This window comes from Echeneis naucrates, chromosome 22 (genome assembly GCF_900963305.1).
Source record: "Echeneis naucrates chromosome 22, fEcheNa1.1, whole genome shotgun sequence".
In the NCBI taxonomy this organism is placed as follows: Eukaryota; Metazoa; Chordata; class Actinopteri; order Carangiformes; family Echeneidae; genus Echeneis; species Echeneis naucrates.
The window spans coordinates 10,155,475-10,178,433 of NC_042532.1; the positions used below are offsets into that span (position 1 = coordinate 10,155,475).

At 39.5% G+C, this 22,959-nt stretch overlaps 2 protein-coding genes across 5 annotated transcripts in view; one reads left to right on the top strand and one right to left on the bottom strand.

The window, feature by feature from the left end:
* Nucleotides 1-20,113, bottom strand: part of ttll5 (tubulin tyrosine ligase-like family, member 5) — a 45,154-nt gene extending 25,041 nt beyond the window's left edge. For all 3 annotated transcript variants that reach the window (XM_029494517.1, XM_029494516.1, XM_029494515.1), the window contains exons 1-19: nucleotides 20,018-20,113; nucleotides 19,563-19,680; nucleotides 17,575-17,681; nucleotides 17,337-17,419; nucleotides 16,455-16,561; nucleotides 16,044-16,174; nucleotides 15,858-15,940; nucleotides 13,994-14,063; nucleotides 13,822-13,906; nucleotides 11,988-12,089; nucleotides 11,780-11,871; nucleotides 11,478-11,585; nucleotides 5,924-6,005; nucleotides 5,477-5,538; nucleotides 2,794-2,888; nucleotides 2,206-2,247; nucleotides 1,193-1,300; nucleotides 976-1,067; nucleotides 351-413 (exon numbers count right to left, since the gene is read on the bottom strand). In XM_029494517.1, the coding sequence (XP_029350377.1) occupies nucleotides 351-413; nucleotides 976-1,067; nucleotides 1,193-1,300; nucleotides 2,206-2,247; nucleotides 2,794-2,888; nucleotides 5,477-5,538; nucleotides 5,924-6,005; nucleotides 11,478-11,585; nucleotides 11,780-11,871; nucleotides 11,988-12,089; nucleotides 13,822-13,906; nucleotides 13,994-14,063; nucleotides 15,858-15,940; nucleotides 16,044-16,174; nucleotides 16,455-16,561; nucleotides 17,337-17,419; nucleotides 17,575-17,681; nucleotides 19,563-19,621 (1,571 nt within the window). In that variant the 5' untranslated portion in view covers nucleotides 19,622-19,680; nucleotides 20,018-20,113. The remainder of the gene's footprint in view (nucleotides 1-350; nucleotides 414-975; nucleotides 1,068-1,192; nucleotides 1,301-2,205; nucleotides 2,248-2,793; nucleotides 2,889-5,476; nucleotides 5,539-5,923; nucleotides 6,006-11,477; nucleotides 11,586-11,779; nucleotides 11,872-11,987; nucleotides 12,090-13,821; nucleotides 13,907-13,993; nucleotides 14,064-15,857; nucleotides 15,941-16,043; nucleotides 16,175-16,454; nucleotides 16,562-17,336; nucleotides 17,420-17,574; nucleotides 17,682-19,562; nucleotides 19,681-20,017) is intronic.
* Nucleotides 20,114-20,911: 798 nt separating this feature from the next.
* On the top strand, nucleotides 20,912-22,945 carry erg28 (ergosterol biosynthesis 28 homolog). Of its 2 annotated transcripts, none has more exons than XM_029494207.1 (4): nucleotides 20,912-21,218; nucleotides 21,823-21,913; nucleotides 22,000-22,118; nucleotides 22,302-22,945. In XM_029494207.1, exons 1-4 carry the CDS (start codon nucleotides 21,086-21,088, stop codon nucleotides 22,388-22,390), a joined length of 432 nt encoding a protein of 143 aa, XP_029350067.1. In that variant the 5' UTR covers nucleotides 20,912-21,085; the 3' UTR covers nucleotides 22,391-22,945. The 2 variants fall into 2 exon arrangements, with proteins under 2 accessions (XP_029350067.1, XP_029350068.1); XM_029494208.1 differs by having other exon boundaries at nucleotides 22,347-22,945.
* The last annotated feature ends 14 nt before the right edge of the window (nucleotides 22,946-22,959 follow it).

Genomic DNA, 22,959 nt, shown 5'->3' on the forward strand with positions numbered 1-22,959 from the left:
CAAATCCCCAGACAATATTGCACAACAGCAAAATCTGTGGCTACAACTTGAAAGTGCTTACTGATTCAAATAACATAAATGCATTTTGTATTAAAATAACAAAAATGTGGTTCAATAAAAAGACACAGTTGATCTAATAACTGCCTTCCCCCCTGCTTCCCCAAAATTGACTCGATGATGCCACAAAGACATTGGGCGCCCTGGAAAAGTTGACTTCGCTTCATCTTTTCAGCTGTTCCCCTCACCTATCCAATTGAAAGACCAAACAAATGCCACTTTCAAATCCAACCATTTCCACAAACTGATGGAGGGATTTATTTCCCATTCCCAACCACAATGGAAATGCTTACCTTCCATGGAAAAGTCTGTTTGCCAGCATGTAGTTCATTGATGTCTTGGACTCCAGATACCCCCTGAGAAAAGAAGATAATGAGCAAATTACAATAATCATAAAGTCAGTGGCCCTATTGAGCCTTGACCATCTTATTTTTGCAGCAGATGTGTTAAATTGAGGCTGTTGTGATATAGTTGCGCTGGAAACAGTTGCTGCTTAATGTACCGATAGTTTCCCAGATGGTTTAATAATATGCTTTTTAAAATACCCCAAAATCCCTGCTGCTAATGGACCCATGGACCTAATCAAGCAACATGTGTGCATATATGAATATGAATTGTAAGCATAAAAACTGATAGTAACAAATAAGTCCATGTGGAATATAACACACATTATAACCAGAGTTCAACAAATGTGTTCTAACAACAAATAAGTTGGTAAATTTGTAGCAACACCCTAGTATGGTGGTATGGTTCAATTAGACACAGTCAAGAGAAGTTTTATGGTTTGGCTTTAGTCAGTGATTGTATTAATTTAGCCTAAATGTCACTCTTTTTTAGGACACATATTAATAACATGACAGATAAACACCACCTTGGCAACTGCAAACGGTCTGTCGGCTCCTTCTTGGCTCAGCTTACCCATAGAGTTCCCACGTTTCTGTAGTGGGAAAGATCCGAATGAAGCCTCCTCGTCTCTCATATTCTTCCTTTATCCTCCTAAGTACTTTGATCTACATTCGTAAGAAACAAACAACATATTCTGAAACAGGCTGAGATTTTAGTAGAGTTCTCAGGTTCCAATAACGTATGGATTAAGCAGAATCCCAGGCATCAGGTCACACATCACCATTATTACCTCCTCAGCTGTCAGGCTCAGAGTGCTGTCTCCCTGGCCTTTTTTAGCTCCTTGCTTGTCCTTTGATGCCTCTGTTTCTGTGTTATTGGCTGACTGAGGTCTCTGTCGCTACAGGGGACAAGCATATAGATAAAATCATGTTGTACTGAAACCTTCCATCTCTCCAATCAATCATATTTCCATTGCAAAGTAATTACATTCAGCAATTTTAAGAGCAGACTTAAATTTTAGCTGAGGAAACTACCTGCTACTGATAAACATAAACTTTTTCAAACATAATGCTCATTTGTAAATGGAAAGTGTACTGATCTAAACCTTATCTCACAAAACTACCCTTTCTTCATCTCGACATGTCACAGAAATGGGGCATTTTGTTATACACTGGCATTGACTGTCTCCTCACTGTATGCAGGACCAGGCTGTGATTGACAACTTTGGCAAGCAGGTTGGAACGTGCGCCAGACATTGTGGCGCAACCCCCACACAATCACATATCAGTATTTGTCATCTGAATAACAGGGGGATTACGTTTAATTTGTCTGACGTGGCTGGGGGGATACAGCGGCAGTCAAAAAGTGACGAGGTTTAATCCTGCTGAAAAAGCTTAAACTGGTGCCCCTGATCAAAGTGGAAAGAAGAGAACAGGTTCACCACAGGCCACTGGAGTTATCCAGCTGCCTCTGTGACAACCCCTGGTTAGCTTCAGGCTTGTTTTAGGGATGTCTGAGAAACTAATTTCTATACAGCAAAGTTTCTGACTTTTGGAGTGAGGTGGTATCCAAAGCACTTGCGTACAAAGGACCCTTTGCTAATGTAATGAAAATTCTATTAAAATAAAGCATTAGGGATCGATATAAGCCATCTGTCTGCCACTATGAAAGACAGTAAAGCCACATAATCAAATAAGCAGAAAGCTGAAAGCAATTTCTTACCGCCAATATAACAGGCATCAGGGAATTGCAGTGGGTCAGAGCAAAAGAAGATTAATATGTCTGAGTCAGAAAACAACTTACCACTCGGCTGAGTGCAATGGATGTTGGAGCAGAAAAGAGTTTCTAAGAGGCAATGAGTGAAGACAATGAGTTTTACAGCGTCAAAAGCAACAATTTTACCTTTAGACAACATACATGCATCTTACTATAATGTCTACACAGGCCATTTACACAATCTAAGGTGGAGAAGAAATCTGTCTATATAGTAATCTCCCTCCCGCAGACCCTGTGCCAAATCTGGGTGCAGTAGTCAAGTGGAGGCAGCCAAGTGCATTAGCTGTTGTGGCATCATTAGGCAACAAGGCCTAGAGAGAGCATTAGTCACTTGATTAGAAGTGATAAAACAATAAGCCACCGAGAGCAGCATTTAAACACTGATGTAACTCAAACATTGTAATTACATTAGCAGTTGTTTTGCATTACAGTGAATTTTCCATGAGGGTAAGAGGAGAGCTCAGTGACAGTGGCAGGAATGTACTGTAAGCAACAGAGATGAAGACAAGAATGGGAATGTTTCACAAGGAAGGGTGAATGAGTGCAACACTTGGCTTTTGCTCAGTTGGCTCTCTATTGCTTACACACACACGTGCATGTGTGTCAGTCCAGTACCTGTGTTCTTGAGGGTGCTGGATTCTTCAGACTTTGGTCCTGGGTGACTCGGTCAGAGCGCGGCTGCCTCGACAGGGGGTCCTGACACACAAAGCCTGCAGAGGCACCACAGAGTCACAAGGGGATATATCAATAACATCAAGTCTTAAAAATTCTCATTCCCATGACATCAGATCTTCAGTGTTTGTGCAAGAAATGAGAAGCACAGAGGCAATAAATTGCAAATGATTTAGGAATATCTCTAACAAGTTGCTAGTTCACCAGTGGAGACAAGGAAGTTAAAGCTCACAACACACAGTAAAATAGCAAAAGATGACTTTTATACTTTTATTGAAGCCTTTAAAAGCCTTTTTTGTTGAACTTCTAATTTGTTTTCTTAGATGCAAGTTGTTACCATTGGACAGCGGAATGCTAGCTGTTTCCCCTTGTTTCAAGTCTTTATGGTAAGCTAAGTTAACTGATGCTGGCTGCAGCTCATATGTAAGACATGAGACTGGTATTAATGTTGTTGTCTAAATCTCCACCAGAAAGAAAATAAGCATATCTCCCCTAATTATTAACTATTACATAGACTTTGTGGTCAGAGAAATAAGATACTACTTTGGATTAATGAGGCTCAAGCATTTCCATTTAAGTGCATTAAAGTGGTAGTTAAGAGGGGTAAGAAAAATGTTTGTAATTCACTGATTCCACTTGGATGCTCCCACCCTGTCAGTATGATTTAAATCTATGATCTTCTGTTTAGTTGTTCCCACACTCCACAAAGCTAACGAGTGGTAAAAGTGAAATTTTACAGGACTACAGTTTGTTTATGTTTTATCTTACAGTTATACTTAAGTTGAATTCAACTTATTGACAGTTTGGAGCTCCAGGGTATTTGTTCTACCTCATCCAAGCCGTCAGGTAACAATCAGGCCCTTGCCATGCTCTTGCCTAAACACAGCAATTATTACAAACACGGGCGACACTGAGCTGACAGCTATACACAGGCGGAAAATGAATGCTAATGGAATGCTGTCATTATTTACAGGTCTGGGATGCAGCCCAAGTGTTATCAGCCAAAAGCGACTTAGTTTGTTTGGTACATAATAGATGTGCTATGTTTTACATGCCACTGCTCATTTTCCCCAAGCCCGCAGTAACGTCTCAGTCCAAAGATAACTGGCAATTTATGATTCTACTCTTTCACTTAATGAGCCAGAGGGGAGGATTTCAAGCCACAGCATGGCCTAGGCCCGAGACACACAAGTACGTGCTATACACATGCACGCACACACGCACATATAATAGCCATTCCTTTAATATCATTAGGCTGAGACCTCAGATGGACCCTAATGTTTGAGTGCTAGTTTCAATGGTTGCCAGCTAATCAGTGGGCTCCATGTATCATCTGATTGGTAATAAGGATGAGGCCGAGGATAAAATTAAATAATCAGATGTGAAAATCTGGCTAATATTTTTCAAATTTTTCTCATTTTTACAGACGAACACTTAAGTCTAATCTATGAAGGTAAGGCAGGTTTTCTTGTGTTTGGAACTCGTGGTCAGGTTTTGTGACTCTTACTAGTTCAAACTTACATTTCACTAAACTTTATATGCTCTTTTTTCTCCATGAGATTTCAATGAGTAAAAGGGGAGGAGACATAACAGAGACACAGTTCATTCCCTGTTATGAACTCTATTGTATAATCCGTGTTTATCTCTGCCTTCGGCCAGGTATCTTTTATTTCTTCATGGTTACGATTGCTTTATTTGACATGTAGGATCCAGTTTCTCAAAAGAGCTTAATGATTTCAAAACAACTAATCTCTTTGTTGACAATTTAGTCCGCAAGTCATTTAATGTTAATTAATGAAGGCTGCGGTTTATTCTTTCAACACTGCAGCTTGCATTAAGAAGCCAAACAGCTATTTCCAGCAGTTAAGTCAAATTCATCATGAGGAATGTAGAAAAACATTAAGCATTCAGACAATAGACGACTGTCTCCTTCAGCTTGAGACATGCTGGTCACAAGAACAGCTGACTAGCATCTATGTCTTTTGAGTGAGACTGTTGAAAAAAAAATAGAGCATAATTACACCACTTTTTTTTTATTTTACATTTGCTTCTCCAAAATAACATATTTATTCTTATTATAATTTTGCAAATCATCTCTGAATTGTGCCTCAAGCTAAATATTATTTCATTCCAATCTTAAGTATTACCAATTCAAAATTTTTGCTTTAAATACTTAACAATATCTTGATAGGCAGTGTAAATAGTTTTCAAGCTCAGGGTATTTGTCAGCTGCGCTTATTACAGATGTTGACTCCTGTTGACAATCAAATATTCCATCTTAATTCTGAGTTTTGAATTTCTGTTTCTCATGTAAGCCCTTAAGATCTTTAATCTTAATATTTTTTCCATGGTTTTTAATGTTCTGCATTTATCTAATGTTTCCCTGGTCTTTTATTTATCCAATGATTATTAAATGTCATTTAAGATGTTGAAGCATTAGGGGACTTTCTGTTCTTATGCTTTTCAAAGTTTTCTCTTTATTTTATGTACTTTGTTCCCAGCATGCAATTCACCAGCACAATAGCATTATATCCCCTGAATTCACACTAACTGAATATCTACGAACTGTAATAACTTTGGAACCAAATGGAATATGCATTTAGTTGTTGTTTCAGCATGCACTCACCCACAAGTGAAAACATGTCTGCAATCATGCTGGCCTTTATCTTCAGATCCAAGGGTGCATCACTGTAAATAAGTGGATGTCAAAAAATGAAAAAAAAAAAAAAAAAGAAAAAGAAAAGAAAAAGAAAGGCAAAAATTGCAACACATAAACATGCAGAGGGTAGAACAAAATGAGTCAACTCTCATAAGAGGACACAGACTTGTTGCCTGACCTTGACTAAACTGCTCAACGAATTAACCGCTTTTGAAAAACAAATAAATTTAGCTACATATCTAGCGTGACGGATTGTTTTCACAAACTGAGAGCCATTTCCTTCTTGCATATTAAGCTGGAAAACAAATAAGAAAGAAAATGCATTTGAACTGGCAATGTGAAATTATTATTTTGAGTAAAAGATTGTCCCAAAACAATAAATAAAATATGTCAAATATTGAGAGTGTCACTTACCAGGCCAGGGAGGGAGAAAGGTTCACCTCTAACAACCAGGGTTTGAGGTTGGAGTCAATGAGCACATCAAAACCATAAAGCTCTGCAGAGGGGGACACAAAATGAATCAAAGAGTTTTCACCACAAACTGGGAAGTAGGCAGAGGGCGGCCGAATTAGAAACCTCTCTGATCTGCTCTCGGAAAATAAAAGATGAAGGGTATCAAAGTCACATGCATTTCCAGAGGTTTATCATAGCCCCATTATGTGGCCTTTGGCTATATGGCCCATGTCTTTCTGCTCCTGATTACATGCATGTTATATACCCAGTCAGTCAAGAGAGGAACATTCACCAATGTCTGCTACTGAGGGACTGAGCCATTTAAATTAACTGCATACAAAAGTTCATACACATTTTAGCTGTCATGAAGTTGTTTGTGTAAAATGGTAGATCAAAGCCAAAACATTGCCGTGAATATTTTCACACGTATCGTCAATAATTTCCTCATTACTAGGAAGGCGAAGCATTTTATATACTGTTGCTATACATCAACTGGAATCACTGGGCTTTGAGGAAAAATCATTTTCCAAGTCATTGTCAAAAACAGGGAAATGACTAGTACTAGATGGAGGAAGCTGGAAATATGATGACCTGTCCTAAATGGCAGAAATCTGGGGGATTAGAAGGGCTATTTCCTTTATATACACTACCAGTCAAAAGTTTGGACGCACTTTCCTGTTCATTTGAATGAGAAAGCGTGTCCAAACTTTTGACTGATAGTGTATTTCAGCAATAACTTTGTAACAAGTGGCACGCATAAAAGTCTATTACAAAACGGTCAGGGGGTGTAAAATTTAATCCCAATCATTTAATCCAAATTTTATCTTGTGTTTCACTGACTGATATGTGGCTGTGATTTGGTCTGTATGTGTCCTAACAGCCGTCATACTGCTCTCGGGAGTATCACCCCATAAGCCAACAACACGCCAGTCCCAGCAGCAGCCTGCAGGGAAACCACATTATTTTACAGGGATAGGGCAAATCCCAGCCACAGAGCCAGAGAAAAAATCCTCCTAATGGCACTTCAAAAGAACAGAACGCGTTAAGAATAGGCGAGGGGGCTTGGGAGTTTCAAAGCTTCCACAACCAGCACTGTTTGTTCTAGGATCTCAGGTCAATGCCAGTGTTAAACACACAAAAGCCAGCATGACAGCAGGCAATGGCTTCATGTTGCACGTAGCTGAACACCGCTGAGAAATTCTAAAGCCAACAAAATGAAGTTGTACATAACTTTCTATAGTTTATAGTTGAAAACAACTGATAAAAATCAACATTAAAGACAAAGTGTGCATGTGGAAAAATATTTTTACAGGTAATGAAGAAAGGAAAAATTTACTAAAGGCCAAAGTCATGTAAAAATATCTGATATTCATCAGGCATTGTCAACCAGTTATAACTTTTTATTCTAGTAGATGATTTTTCATTAATTTCTTAGATTCTTTTAAAAAATTATGTGTTTTTATATTGAATCTGGGGGCACGCTATTCTGTATGTCGAAATGAAAGTTTTTCCTCCCAAGTCTATTGAATAAAATGTAAATGTAGTACATCTAAACAAAAGGGACATTTTTGAAGTTAAAGGTTTTTAGCAGAGGGGAAACGTTTATATACATATGATTAAACTCACGCAAATAATTTCTTTACATATGTTCTCATTATCTGTATTTAGAAAATATGCTGAGATTTGTACTGCCCTGAGGTCTAAATTAGTGTAACTGCAAATTCTATTTTCATGATGGAACTGACAAAGTTTGCCATACATCCCTGAGCCAAGACCTGCAACATAAGATGCCACTGCCATCTTTAATGTCCCAGGATGGGCTGGACCCCCACAGCTAAACAGTGCTCACTTGGAGGAGAGCCCTAAGATTTTATTTTCCACTTGCAGGCTTATGCAATTCAATCCACTTTAGTGTAAAAACACACTCACACAGAGAAGAGAGATTGAGAGTGTGTGTGTGTGTCATAAAACATCATGCATTAGACTTAGGGAGCATAGCACTGGAATAAATGGGTTTAAGCCTCTGGTGCTTCATCAGTGGCACCACAACAGGGGAAAATGGGGAGGTGTTCGCCACCCCACCAGCCCCCGACATGTAGACTCCATGTGCCACACATTCTCCCCCATTTAGGAGCAGACGCCACTCCTGTCCCATGAGCCTGCACAGCAGCTCACTGCTAGACACGTTTGTTCTGTGGCTCGACCACTGCCAGGAGAGTGCTGTTAAATGAGCCACAGAGATCCCACAACAAGCATCACAGACAAGGAGAGGAGAGGCAGCAAACATGCACATCACACCCATTAAAAAGGGAGGGGGCGAAAAAGGGGATGATGAAGACCGTTTTTTTTTTTTTTATTATTATTATTGGATGGGCGCTGCTGGAAACTACACCACAAGAGACAAACGCCCAAAACTATAATCTTCCCACCCTGACCATGCAGCTTGCTGGCCCACAACAACAACACAACATTGAGTATTTCCTTCATGTGTGTTTTTTTCATAGGCGAGGACAATTGAATTATTCTTGCATCATTCTGAGATAAGTTACTGCAGCTAAACTGTTTCTCAGCTGTTGGAGGGAGCGGAGTGGAGCAGCTTGGAGCCACGATGGTGAAAACACTCTCAGAGGACAACAAATTAAACGAATACAGTTAACACAGTACAGCCTCATTATGATAGCGTGACCCAAACCATTAATCATCCTGCAACAGAGTTATACAGCAGCCACATTGTCATCACGGAGGGACGCAAACATTGTGCTGAAGAAAAGTGTGGGAGTTTCTAACATATGTAAAACAGGGAGAGCGGTTCACAGACGGGGGAATCCAACCACACTCAGCATTTAATGAGGGACATTCAGTGGAACACAGGACCAGTAAGTGGAATGTTTTGTGTGTAATAAAATAGGCCTTTGGCTTGGCTAATCAGATCTTAGTCAAAACATCTCGTAATCAGCATCTCTCAGCAAAAAGACTGTCCATTAATCACACAGTGGCGGTAAGGAGCTGCATGGGTGGCATTTTCTCTTCACACATGCAGAGACACACACACACTCACACACACACATACTTACTCACATCTTACCAATGTAAAAATGAAAAATCTGTTGTTTTTATTTCTTCCCACACGAGACATTACAAAGCTATAAAAAGATTTTGTTACAACGTGCCCATTTAGATAGGCAGTGCAATTTGAGCAAAGGGAAGAAAGCCCATTTGAAAACAATAAAGATTGTATTAAAGCCATTAATAGACATTAAAATGGCAGGGAACAATTTGCAGTAAATTAAGATTATAATGTACTTTATGGTCTTGTATGGCGACCTTCCAAGCAAGCCAGAGACTGCATAAAAACTTCTAAACAATGGCTGCTTTTATCAACGAATTCACTGCTCTGACACGTGTATTTGCTGCCCTGCCTTCTGACGCTTTACCTGTTTACTATTACAGGCAGCTTTTCAGGCCCACGGTGAAGGCTTGGTGGATTGTGGGTCATGTAGTGAGAAAGTAAGAATAAATGCAAGAGCAGGAAATCTAACTAGGGCTGACTGAGCATGACTTGTTTGTGGTTTGAGTGGGTTTTTTATTTCATTTACAAAGATAGATAGACTAGTCTCATTCAAGCTTAGACAGAAAAACAGACTTGTGTGTTTGCAAAAAAAAAAAATTAAAAACAACTTTAAAAACATACTTTCCACTGGTTCCTACATGTCTCTGTATTCATACTGCCCATACATACTCACGCAAGCTTAGAGAGTTTGCATGCAATGTGACCACACTATGAGAGACAGCTCGACAGAGGGAGGATAAGGGTGGTCCTCTGGAACCATCAGTGTCTGTCTTTGGAAACTTAATCCCATAGGCAGACTACAAATGCTGTAATTAGGTTGCTTGGGGCCATCTGAAGATGACAAAATTACATTAATTTCAATAGCAAACTGATACAGCTGAAGTAATATCATGGGCATGTTCACAGCAGACCGCACAGTATTATATATCTGAGGCTAAGGTGTGGGATCTAATTGCTTTTGTACTACACAATAATATTGCTGCAGTATCTATGTCTATACAGGTCCACATAGACTGAAAAGGGCTACTGTTTCTACTGACACTCAACACAGATGTGTCATTATTTTGTTGTTAAATTGTTCATTTCAAATCAATTATGGACATAGTAAAGAGAAGCTTCGGGATAGTGTATATTAAATCTAAAGTAATTCTGCCTACAGTTCTGTAGTGTAGACTTGCATAAAATTTTAAACTCCAGTGCTGCAGTGTCATCAGCGACATCCAGATGCTTTATACTGTCTATACATTCATCTGTTCTACTCTATCAGATGCTATCAGATGCTATCAGATTTGCTATTCCAAAGATGCTAAAGCATGTAAATTGGATGGTGTGTTAACCTCTTTTTGCATTTTTGGGATTGGGGCGTGTATAAATAAATAATTCACCTGAGTGAGTGAAAGGACAAAAGAGATTAGGAGCAAACTTGTTTTTCCATTCCTGTTTTCACTTTTACACCAATATGTGTCTGCCAGTTGTTTCATCACAGCCCTCAGGTGTTATGAGAGCCAAGTTGAGACTTGGTGAGCCACATTTTCCTGTAAATACCTGCATGGTCAACATTCATACCCTCCGTTAATTTGGTTTTTGAATATAGGGCTGATGCTCATACACAGATAACATCTTTTTGTGGGCGACTGTCTGATGGTGTAAGATGCTGTTATGTTCCCCACATGGGCCATGCGGGATGGGTGGGATGTATTATATCTACAGAAGCCTGTCACAACTGCAACGCTCTTTATTTTTCTACCATCTGAGAGGTGAAAAAGAGTGTGAGCAGGAGAAGGAGAATTATAAACAAACGGCAACAGTCAGAGAGGAGGAAAAAGAGAGTGAAAAAGAGACAGCGATGCTAGGGGAGGTTCGGCCAACGTGCTAGCTTTCAAACCCCAAATCTCAGTGAGATTGCCAGACACAGAGAAAGAGCGCAGACAATTAGTGCCAACACTAACATGGGTAATGGCTCCAAAATGGAGTTCACACGAGCCCGCTGCTACGCAGGAGCAGCCAAGAAAACAGTCAGCCTAAATCAGGCAGACCTGAATGGCAACAGAGGAGAGGAAACAAATTCCTGCTTCAGGCAACAGGCCTTCCACGACCCAGCAGCCAGTCAGTGAGCAGCTACATACGTACAGGAAGACTCTGCACTGAGGGAATACTGTCTGCAGATTCAGCACAGCTCCGGGGAGAAATGCTGGACAATGAATCTGAAACTGAAAGGAAATGTGAGGGGTGTGGTGGTGTGTATGACTAAATATGGCTGAATGTATGTATCAGAAACCTATCATAGGCTGCAGATTGCAAGTTTTACTTTGTTTTCCTGAACAGCTCTCTTTCACCAACATGGTATTATCCATAAGGCAGGATTTTCATGGTCATTCATTTGTGATGGACTTGATTGGTTCCCTTTTTGTCAAAAACATTTTAAGAAGAAAGTGAAAAGATTACCAAAGCAGTTTGTCTTGTGGGGAACAAACATCTTGCAGGCAGTGGCTATCTGGAGCTCAGCACTCAGTATAGCTTTGATGATGAGGTCCTCCACTTGTCTCATCAGCACTGAAACACACAATTAAGAATTTTAAGGGGATATTTTTTTTTTTTTTTTTTGCTATAACACAGCAATTGTGTTTTTTTGGTAGGCAGATGGCAAAACTTTGATAGAAAAAAATCTGCCAGAGGTCAACTACAAACAGAGAAAAGATTTTTCAACATCTTGAAAACACAAGGAAAAAGGTGAAGGTTTGACTCACATGTGGTGTCCTTGCCCTCCTGCTTCAAATACCTCAACACTGCACTCATACTCCACTTGTTCCCATAATCCTCAACTTCAGGGTCATCGCAACTGAAAAGGAAGAAATGTGCTTCAAATGCTCAGGTTCTAATGAATAGATGAGTCAGTCATGTTTCCCATAAAAACTGTTTTAAATTTAGTCTACGCTGTTTATTGATGAGGCTCACCTGACATAATCACTGCTCTTTTTGTTCACACTGTAATTGGTGAGATGCATGAATGTGTTCTTGATGTTCTTGGAAGTCCGATCATACTTCACTGTGGCAAACCTGTGCACAGATACAGTTTATTTGTCCAAGAGAAAAAAAGGAACATGGCTGGTCATCCAACAGTTTTACTAGATACCTATCTGGCTTGATGACTGCATTAATGAGGCTGCCACTTAACTGAATAATAAAGGCCCTTTGGACAGGGATTAGTTTCTGGCAGTGTTTGAGGGGAGTGGATGCCACATGCGTAATAATGAGAATTCCTTGGCACGCACAGTGTACCTGAATACCAACACAACCCTGAAGGAATGTCAGCAGATAAAAGTGATACTCAGTATTTGACCATGATTTATTGCTGCCAGTTGATACCTAGACCAAGGTGGTGGCACTCTTATTCGAACACATTCCTCTATCAGGGCAAACTGAAGCCAGCCATTCTATAAATCATCTCCCCTCTCCTGACCTACATGTGACTGATGGCAGTCTGTACTTGGATTAATAAATCCTTCTTGCTCTATGTCCAATAAATACAAAAGTGTTTATACAAAGTAATCATAAGATATGATCTTTCAACAATGACACTATCAGCAACATTTAATGAGCACATCATCCTACAGCTGGAACAATAGGGCGCTTTGTTTCAACATGACCACCAGTAGAAACATTACAGAGCCATTGGTGTGGAAAGTTGAGGCTGCCCTCTTCTGGACACTCAAAGAGCATCAATGAATAGGCTTCATGGCATACCAGGATGATATAAAGGCAGCCAGTCCACCTCCTTAACTGCTCGAAATGCACACAGACAAACATGTGGTGTCAATTTGGCAAATCCTTTTCTCTGTACTTTGTTTACTTTATCAAAGCCTGCTAATCCAGCTAAATCCATCACCTGCACTCTAAAATAAAAACAAAAATACCAAAGCACCTCACACTTGTTTTAAAATCAGCACATTTTGCAAAAATTCATTCAAGGCAGGGAAATATTGCCACTCATAACCAACAACTTCAAAAACTACTTAAAATGTATTTTAAGAGTCACTGATTTTCTATTTCATCTAACCTCCCATTATAAAACAGACACAAAATGTGCATGTCTCTGAGAGTACGGCCTAAAATTTGTGTTATTGGAATTCAAATTTATTTTTGCCATTTCAGGAGCAGAGAGACTGTAGAACGTTTTATGGTGAATATTCTGTGAACACAAATGCCATCCTGCCCTCTAAATCCAGAGACATTATCTCAGTTTCGCATCTACACCACACCTTATGCTGCCTTCCATTCAGCTGGGAAAGACTGTGTGACTCATCCATGAAGAACTATAACAATGGACAAGAGCAGGTAAATGGACGAAAGGGGCTGAAAACATACGCATAACTAGTAGAATATGATAACAAGAGTTTTGGTAAGTGAATGCCTTTCAGCCCGCACATCGTACTCCACAAAAAGTGTGCCGACTGTGAGAAGAGTTTTTAAAAAGCATTTAGCATATATGTCCAAAAGGATTTTGATAAATTTAGTTCATCTGTGTCTGATACGAAGCATTCCTTGCACCATTCCATTAGCAGAGCAGTACAGGAGTCGATTTTTTCTGCCACTTTGCCTTTAATTCATCAATCATTCAGAAAAAATTTCAGACTTCTCAGTTAGATTTTGGGGTTGTGCAATTTCAATGCTGAAAATGATGGATGAGTTTTAATTGCTGTGATTGACAAAGATGGTCATTAACTGTTGATTTGTCAGCTGATACTCATACTAATAGTTATACAAACAGTATACACATAAATGCACTCACCTTGCAAGGCCCTCCTCATACACATAGATAATAAGTGGATCATATGATGTTATCAGCACGTACAGTCGCACGTCAAACTTGAACTCTAGAAACAAAACAAAACATTTTTTTCCCAATTCAAATCTGTCAAGCATTCCCTTGAAAATTAAGGAAACTGTCTGAAGCCGCTCACCATCTATCAGTAGTGGGTTATTAATATATCGAGACACCAAGATGTTTTCATCCATGGAAATCTGATTTGGCTGCAGATGGGAAAGAGAACACATCAAAGAAAATTTAACAAGCACAAATAGCAGAAAATGTATAATGATTTCAAAAGGTTTAGAGCTGCAAAGCTATAAGTACTGAGCAGTATTAATGTACTGAATTCCAAGTATGTGATATAAACCTTGAACATCAAAGAATAATCAGTTGTAGGAGTCTGCAATGATATTGGCCACTGAAGGTCAATCTTCAGCAACAGCCCATAAAAACACAATCTGATAGTGGGAGAAGGGTCATTTATGAGGTTGAAATGTGTTGCAGGTGGCGAGGTTGAGAAAAGATGTGAAGGGGACGGGAGGGTGGGGGTAACCTCAGAGCTGGCTAGGGTTCAGAGAAAATCTGAACCCCTCCAAAAAAAAGTGAACATATTTCTTTTTTTCTCCCCAAATATCGGTCTGACATTCTTTCCACTGTTTCATAAAAATGCCTGAGATGAAGAAAAAGTGTGCATGTGTTTTGAGTGAGAACCTTGTCCTTGTTGACCAAAGACAAAAACTTTGCAGAGAAGCAGAAGCAGAGAAGCTGTAGTAATATTTGGTTAGTTTAGCTGCTTCCTGTGTTTCCCGTCCATGCTAACCTAAGCTGGGTAGAGCTTTTTAGTTGGCCTACAGACAAACGAGCGATGTAACTCTTCCTCCTCATTCTCAGAAAAAACATCCATCTTCTATCTATACCACTTATCTGGGCAGAGTCGAAGTGAGGCTGGAGCCAAACCCAGCTGACACTGTGGGAGAGCGGGGCTACACTCTGGGCAGGTCGCCAGTCTGTTGCAGGGCCAGCATATCAAGACTTATAACCATTCAAGCTCGTGTTCAAAGCTAGAGGCAATTTAGAATAACCATTTAGCAGGGGAACATGCAAACTCCACACAGAAAGGCCCCCAGTCCCGGGTCCAAACCCAGGGCTTCGTGATGTGAGGCAATAGTGCTAACCACTGTACCCCAGCATTGGGTACAGTGTAGTCGCAAAAATGTGGACTTCACTCAACACAAAGATTTAAACATAGAGTTTGCATGCAAAATACAATCAGTTAAAATCTCTACTTATGTACAAATTATTGTAAAATACATATCGAAAGATATCTAAAGATGTTTATGCATGCAAGTCATCATCCATAATTTAATCAAAAATTTGTCCCATGTGAATGTACCAGTAAGTTGATTCAGTTCCTCTCATTCAATACTGTTTTACCCACTATAAACATAATGATGCAAAAAAAAAAAAAAAAAAAAACAACAACAACTTTTGTTCCCAATCCAGTTTTTAAGTGAATATATTTGCAAATCATTTAAATAAAAACGCATGTTAATTCAATCTTGGAAATTTTTGTTCAACAAAATAGCAAAAATGGCAAAGATCTTGCCATAAAATAAAGAAAATTTAGAAGTCACTGAACTTGCTTTGTACACATCTTTCACCCACATATTTTGGTGCCCACAAACTTCAGTTATATGAATTCATCCATCATGTATTATTATTTATTTGTGTGTGTGTGTGTGTGAAAAGTAATTTAGATTATTAATAATCTAAAATACTTTTCACACAAAAATGCTGAACGCTAATGTGCTTTTAACTGTTCTGTTTTTCCCAGCTAAAAAAATCTGGTGTTGATATAAAAAAAAACAAAACAAAACAACTTTTAAACAATTTTATCTTGGGCTTTGGTTGAAGCCTTACTTTCATCTCTTGAAGCCCTCTGTATCCACACTGAGCACAAAAGCTGTGATGAGTACTCACAAGCAAAATGACAAATGAAATAATAAATCACTCACATTGCTGACTAAGTAGATGCCTCGTCCTCTTGAAGATGCTACTGGTTTAATAATCCATGGGCCTCTGTCTTTCGCAAAAAAATCTGAAATTGAGACACAAATGGGCAGAAAGAAAGTTTTATAGTTTACATGAAATCATACAATACAGCTTTGCTTAGGCCAGCAGAGTGAGGTGGACTGTCTTACTGCAGAATTCCTGGTACTCTGACGGAAGCACAAAGGTTTGAGGAACAATATGGAAGTTTTTGAAGCCATGAGTTTGCTGCATTCGCTGGATGTTTTTATACAGACGGTCTTTTCTTGTCAGTTCATAGGACCTGGAAACAAGCAGAACAAATCCCACAGCATTACTTGCAATAGCTTTGACACTGACAGAACAAAAATACATGAACACATAACAGTTACAGAACGCCTGCTTACTGCTCAAGAGTATGATTCATTTCATGTTTAAGAGAGGCACTGATCCAAACTAAATGCACTTTGCAGCGGAAGCCAACAAACACAGAGCCTGAAATGAAGGGCTTAGAATTGCTCAATGCTAATATTTATAACAAAGATACAGAAAGCACACTCATGCATTTGAGCAGTCTATTATACCTGGGAAAGTGGTTGACTTTCTGGAAGTCTTGAAGGCTGCGCAGTATGTAAGGCCTGAGGTGAGCTCCAGTCCACATGAGGTTATAGTCATTACTGTTTGGGTGAACCTAAAAAGCAAGACTCACTGATAAAGTTAAACTGACAGGCTTCCGGGTGAGTTGTGCTCAGAGCACACACCCTTTAAGATATATAATTTTTTAAATAAATATTAAGCGTAAAACCAAATTTAATGATTGATGCTCTGTACAAACTTAGTTCTGTTAAATTTCCAATGCCCAACACCAATATTATGTTCTGAAGTTCATTGCATATGACAGCTCGGTAAGACTAAATCTAGGAAGCAGATCACGCACTACCACAAACCTGGAGAGACAGTTCCTCAAAAGATAGGCCAACTCAGAGATTTTCATTACAATCGTGTTATGTTATCTGTTTTGTTTTGCTTTATTCCAACAATTCGTTGGGAGACAGAATTCACATGACCGTTCATTCAGTGTCTAGGGAAGAGGCAGATGTTTGCAATAAAAGCTTATTAGAGTTTGGCTCTGTGGAGGCTGTGGTAGACACTCGTCTGCGTTTGATGATGGGTTAGCGGGAGTCAAGAAGCATTGAAATAAAATAAAAAGTGAATTAATTGTAACTGTTTGGAAAGAGCAATAATGGGGATTGTGTGCCCTCGTGAAACAGGATTAATGCTCTTGAGGTCATTTTGTGTTTTTTCCATGAGTGCATTCCCAGGCATTGACATTGGCATTATCAGCCAAAGGAAGAAAAAAAAAGTAGCCCTACTATCCCTTATCCTCCACAGTAGACATATATTTCTTGGGAAAAAAAGATTTGGGATAATCTTTTAAATTAGCATGATTTAGTATAGAGCATTACCTCATGGAATCCATGATTGGTGAGTATCCTTCTTACCAGACGGCTCTCTGTGCGCACAATCTTAAAGGCCAAATTGTATCGCTCTGAGAAAATGAAACTGATCTTAGATGACAAAACAAAATAAAATACAAAAGTATCCAAATAATTAAAAGTTCCAAAATGCATTTATATCTGTATTGCTCGTTCCACTCATTTAGTCAGTCATTTTAAAGCTTCAAAAAACTGAAGTGTAGTTTACCTCCAACAGAGCAGATATTCCCATCTTTTGAAACTACAGCCTCAGGGACAAACAAGAGAACAGGGATTGTCTTGCTAAGGCCGCTCCAAGTGATGCACGGATGGTCGCTAATGGGATAACAATTAGTTAAGAGACAGAGTAATAGCTTAGTAGGAGACAGATGTTTGAAATATTCTCAAAAAGAGACCAGCCACACTCAGGTTTCAAATCATCCATATAAATTCAGAGCACAAACTCTATAAACATGACTTGGAGATGCACTCCAGGGTCTGTTCATTACATGATCTGTGTGTGCGTGCCTATACGGGTAGTTTCGCTAACATTGAGGGAATGTATCCTGACATGGTGTTTATTTCAATCAAACAGATAAAAACAGAACCACACACAGTTTCAGGAGGTGGTGTGCAAAAAAACCCTATGCACTATACTAACAAACAGCCTGGTAACACTGCACATCATCTGATAGTACCAGACACAGCCATCTTAGAGCTACAAATAAGATAAGGTAGCTGAATGATGGAGCAGACCTCAATCATGCACAGTCTGGCTTGATAAGGTGGGAGGTATGTAAACAATTGGTGGCCCTCGCTTTAGCGTCCAGGCATGTCAGACAGTACAGCAGATATCTCTTCAACTGTATTAGCTTGATTGCACAGCGTTAAGAGTTGTATTTTTTTTATTATGTAATTCAGCATCAAGACTACTGAAATGTGACCAACAAAAGATGTGAAGACCTTCGTAAAAATCTTACGCACTGTTCAACTCAAAGTTAAACCCTATTACTAAGCAATCCAAAATAATTCAGTAAATTGAAATTAGCCTAAAAGCAGGTAGGAAGTAAGCAGTAAGGTAGGACTAATTATAGCTTAAGAGGGAATTAGCTGCCACAGACAAGATAACAAATAACAGCTGTCAACACCTATGATCTAAAGCTAATAGCTCTTCCCCAAGAGCTCTACCCCAAGTCTTCATTTTGTCTAAATGTATTTTTGCATTAATGGCGGCGCAGGAATCTCTCTCTCATCTTCATCCGCTTCAACCGTATCTGGGTCGTGGGGCTGCTGGAGCCAATCCCAGCTCACATCGGGGACGGGGTACACCCTGGATGGGTCGCCAGCCCATCGCAGGGCCAACACTCAAAGGACATACAGAGACAAACGCTCACACTCACATTCACACCTACAGTCAATTTAGAATCACCAGTTAACCTATACATGCATGGAGGAAACCGGAGTACCCAGAGGAAACCCATGCAGACAACATGCAATCCATCAATAAACAATGACAAGTTGCAATGTTTCAAGTTGCAATGACATACTACACAGGTCCATCACCTCATCACATTAATAGTGCCTTTAGAGGGAAATCCCATGAGGGAGACCAGGAGGATCAGTAGGCTAAGAACCTAAATGACACGAAAGAAACCTGATTAATTCAGAAGTACAAGTCCACAAGCTGTGGGGACAATTACCTACTCTCATTCCTACAGTTAGAAACTGCCTACAGTTATGAGGGAAGTGCAAAGTAAGTAGTCTATTTTTAAAGAAAAAACGCTGAGCTGTGCCTTAAGCAAAACATTAAGCACTATTCAAACAAACATAATCGTGGCCAAGTAAACTTTTTAATTTGTCCAAGAGTATACTCTGGTTTCAGACCCCTGAATCACTGTCCATATCTACATATTTTAAGAAGATCTATGGGAGCAGATTGACAGATTACAAACTAATATTTTTTTCCAAATACCAAAAAATATTAAAGTGATTCTTACATAATGTTATATCTCAGTGCGCTATCTCATGAGCACAAAAATTACCTAGCTGGGCTTTTTCTCATCTAATTTCAGAAAATGTTAAACATAAAAGCAACTGGAAGATGTTGAGGTGTTTTTACACTCCTGAGACTTTGCAGGACGTGTCTGGTGCTGGTGTGATCACAGTCACTGTCAGGTGCCTCTACAGTTTTCACAACACCTGCAAACTTGTACTCACTCTTGCTCGTCTTCTGAGGAGGACTCAGAGTCCTCCTTATCCCGGGTCACAGCTGGCATCTTCACAGCAACAGAGGGATCGGGTCACCAGATTTTACCATGGCATCTATGACCTCTAGCTGCAAAAACAACAACAATCAGTGAACAGCTCAGCCCACCAATATAACAATACGGCTTGCTTATACACTGGTACAGTCATGGAATAGTTGTTCACAGTTAGCATACAGATAAGCTGTTCTGGGTCTACTTGGAGCGGCAGTGGAAACGCCTTTATCAATGTTAAAACAGCAAGGAGGTAAAACGTTCAGAATAACCCCAGCAGGCGTTAGCTAAATAACAACAAGGTTTATGGCATGCTGGAAATGGGAAGCTAATGAGGTAAAGTCTGTATGGCTTAAAACGGATTATTTCGATATCTTTATAGCGACAAACAATACTCATCAGAAATAAACTTGCCTTTGATTTCTATGCAGCCTGCAATGCGTTAGCTAGCTGGTATGACCAGGGCCAGTTAATCGTCGCGGTTAATCTTCCTGGTTACTACAACAACTGAGTGGCAACAAAGCAAGGAGCATGCGCACAACAGGGCAATACTTCCGCCTGTCCGCCAAATCAAGTTTTTCAAAGTACCAACCCCCTGACAGGGAACCTGATAATAATTAACTACATAAGGATAAGAATACCAACAACTAAAAGAATAAGAATACTATAGGGTCTAAAACGTACAAATGAACTTTACAAACCTGTGTTATGGCTCACAAAGGGATACGAAGTAAATGGTTTTTTTTTTTAAAGCAAAGGGTGTGCTGTGTTTTCGCTTATTTTTTTATTCAACATGTAACGTCCTGTGCTGTTTTTAGAAATTTATTTACCTTTTTTTATTAATTTAAGTGCTAAACAAAACTCAACTGCTGGTCAGTTTGGTTTAAAAAATAAATCTATTTACAGCAAAAAAAAAACACTTATCGCTGCACCTCAAAATGATCACGATACTTCCAACTAATCAGGACACATCAACTCATCAACTAAGACATGTTAATGATAAACTGTGCAAAAGGTTAGTAACGAGTAACGTTATTTTTACTAAGACCAAAGACCAAAGACCCCGGTCACGGCAGATATTCCTCTTGCTCCATCTTTATTTATTGTTGGACGCAGCCTAAACTTGCTTGATGATCATTGGTCAATGAAGGAAGTAGGCGGGATTTTACAGCCACATGGCGACCAATCAAATCAATGGAGTGATTGGATCGGGCCATTCTTCGTGTCCTCTGATTGGTTAGTCTCACAGTCCAGGACTGAAGGACTCACCCGTGGGAATGTAACACAGTACCGGGGGGTTTGAGTCCCGGTTAGCTGATCCACATCTGCTGCCGGTTCTTGCTCAGGAACATGATCACACTGTAGTTTGGTACCATCCAGGTAGATGCAGGCGCCATTCATGCTGCTTTTATAGCAACGTTGGCCTGCTGTGTTTCCTGCAGGGTGCACAAACCAGTGACCAGTGTGTGACAGACAGACAGGATGACTCGCTTCCTGAACGTCCTGCGGAGCTGGCTGATGATGGTGGCCGTCATCGGGATGGGAAACACCGTGCAGAGTTTCAGAGATCACAGCTTCCTGTCAGAGAAGCTCTACACTGGCATGCCAGAGTTTGGTGAGCAAAAGCTGACACAACTTCAGGACACTACAGCTTGACACATTTCCCAGGACGTTTCCACCATCTGACCTGCAGGAAGTGTTAGGATGACTAAAGGCACTGCCATTAGGCCAAAAGCAACTGGATCATGTCATAGAATAAAAACAATCAGTCCAGTCTCTCCTTTGAGGGTGTTTTTTAGGACAATACTAATACAGAGCGTGACTTTTTATGGGCTCATAGCTCATTGTGTAAAGAAACATGCTCGATTTGAGTACCTGAAATCTTGTGATATGATTTTGCATTATTTGGGATGTTTTGCTGTCAGATATGTGTGAAAATGTTGGTCATTTCTGGTGGACAATGGAAAGCTGTTTCTAAATGACCCCAAACTCACCATCTCTGACATTTGAGAACTGCCATTTCTATGACCTAGAAATAACAAGCTAATGTTATCTTTATTAATTTCACCCAAATTTCATTCATTGATTTAGGTCCTCATCCATTTTTGTCAATGAAATGGGTTGAAATTAGGTGGCCTCTCAAACATGGAGGAAACAGGTTTATATTTTTCTACATTTTTTAATTCCTAATTTTTTTTCTTTTCCACCCGTTGCCACAGTGAATGGTCTCCAGGCTCGAACATTTGGAATTTGGACACTGCTGTCATCCATCATTCGCTGTGCCTGTGCCATTGATATCCACAACAGAGTGTAAAACAGCTTTTTACCTCTTCAGCTTTTATGTTGGCAGTCTATGTGTTTTGTTCTCACGATGTGTACCATGTTGTCTTCTGCAGGCTGTATCATATCACTTTATGGACATTCATGCTGGCATTGGGCTACTTTCTATCTGAAGCCTTCATCTACAAAACTGCCATGCTGACTATTGGGGTCGTGACACCTCTCATGGTGGCAAGTGAGTATGACTTGTGGCGATAATATGCAACTTTTATAAAATTTTGTGAGTGAGTGTTTAAGTTACATGAACATGCATGTCTTGTGTCTTTGAGACAAAACATTATTCATGTTAAATAAAAAAAAAAAAAATCCTATCAGTCCAGTATTGAGGCGCTTGGGTTTTTTTTTTTTTGTTCTTCAGGTTTCTCTATCATAGGAATGCTGATTGGACTCCAATGTCTTCCAGAGGGACAAGAGGAAGTTGGCACACGACAGAAGAAACGTATCTGAGTCCCAGCTGCAATTTAGACCTTTTGTTGACCATTAAATCCACTATTATCACCACCTGTGAAGTTGTGTGTTTGTAGTGTTTTGACTTCTTACCTTGAAGAACAGGAGATCTGGATGTGCTTTCATCTCCTTTTGTGACACTTTATTAAGATCTCCTTCCCTTCTTTGATCATTTTATGGTTTTTAATTGGAGATTTTAGTTGACAACGGTCACTTTGAAGTTGCGATCATCCATGTGAAAAGGCACTTTTTTTTTCTAGCTTTTTCAACTGTGTGGTCTATGTGTGCGACTATGGTGTTGCTAAATGAAATTAATGCAGAAATACCTCAGAGAACATTTTTCTTTAAAGGTTGATTGTTTTATTTCCTAAAAATCTTTTTAAATTCATGATTTTACTTAAGAACCCAGACGACTATACAGTAAAAAAATATTGTCTTAATACAAATGTCACATTTGAATCAGCAATTATTCCAATGTTCTTTGCTGTGAACAGTGTGTACACCATTTCAATTTCAGCATTATTGTTTGTCCTATAAAACCTTTTTAAAAATTTGATTTTGGCTTCTAT

Coding starts and splice junctions, on each gene's coding strand:
- erg28 (XM_029494207.1), top strand. CDS start 21,086: ATGACTCGCTTCCTGAACGTCCTGCGGAGCTGGCTGATGATGGTGGCC. Junction 21,219..21,822: donor CACTGGCATGCCAGAGTTTG/GTGAGCAAAAGC, acceptor CCGTTGCCACAG/TGAATGGTCTCCAGGCTCGA. Junction 21,914..21,999: donor ATTGATATCCACAACAGAGT/GTAAAACAGCTT, acceptor TGTCTTCTGCAG/GCTGTATCATATCACTTTAT.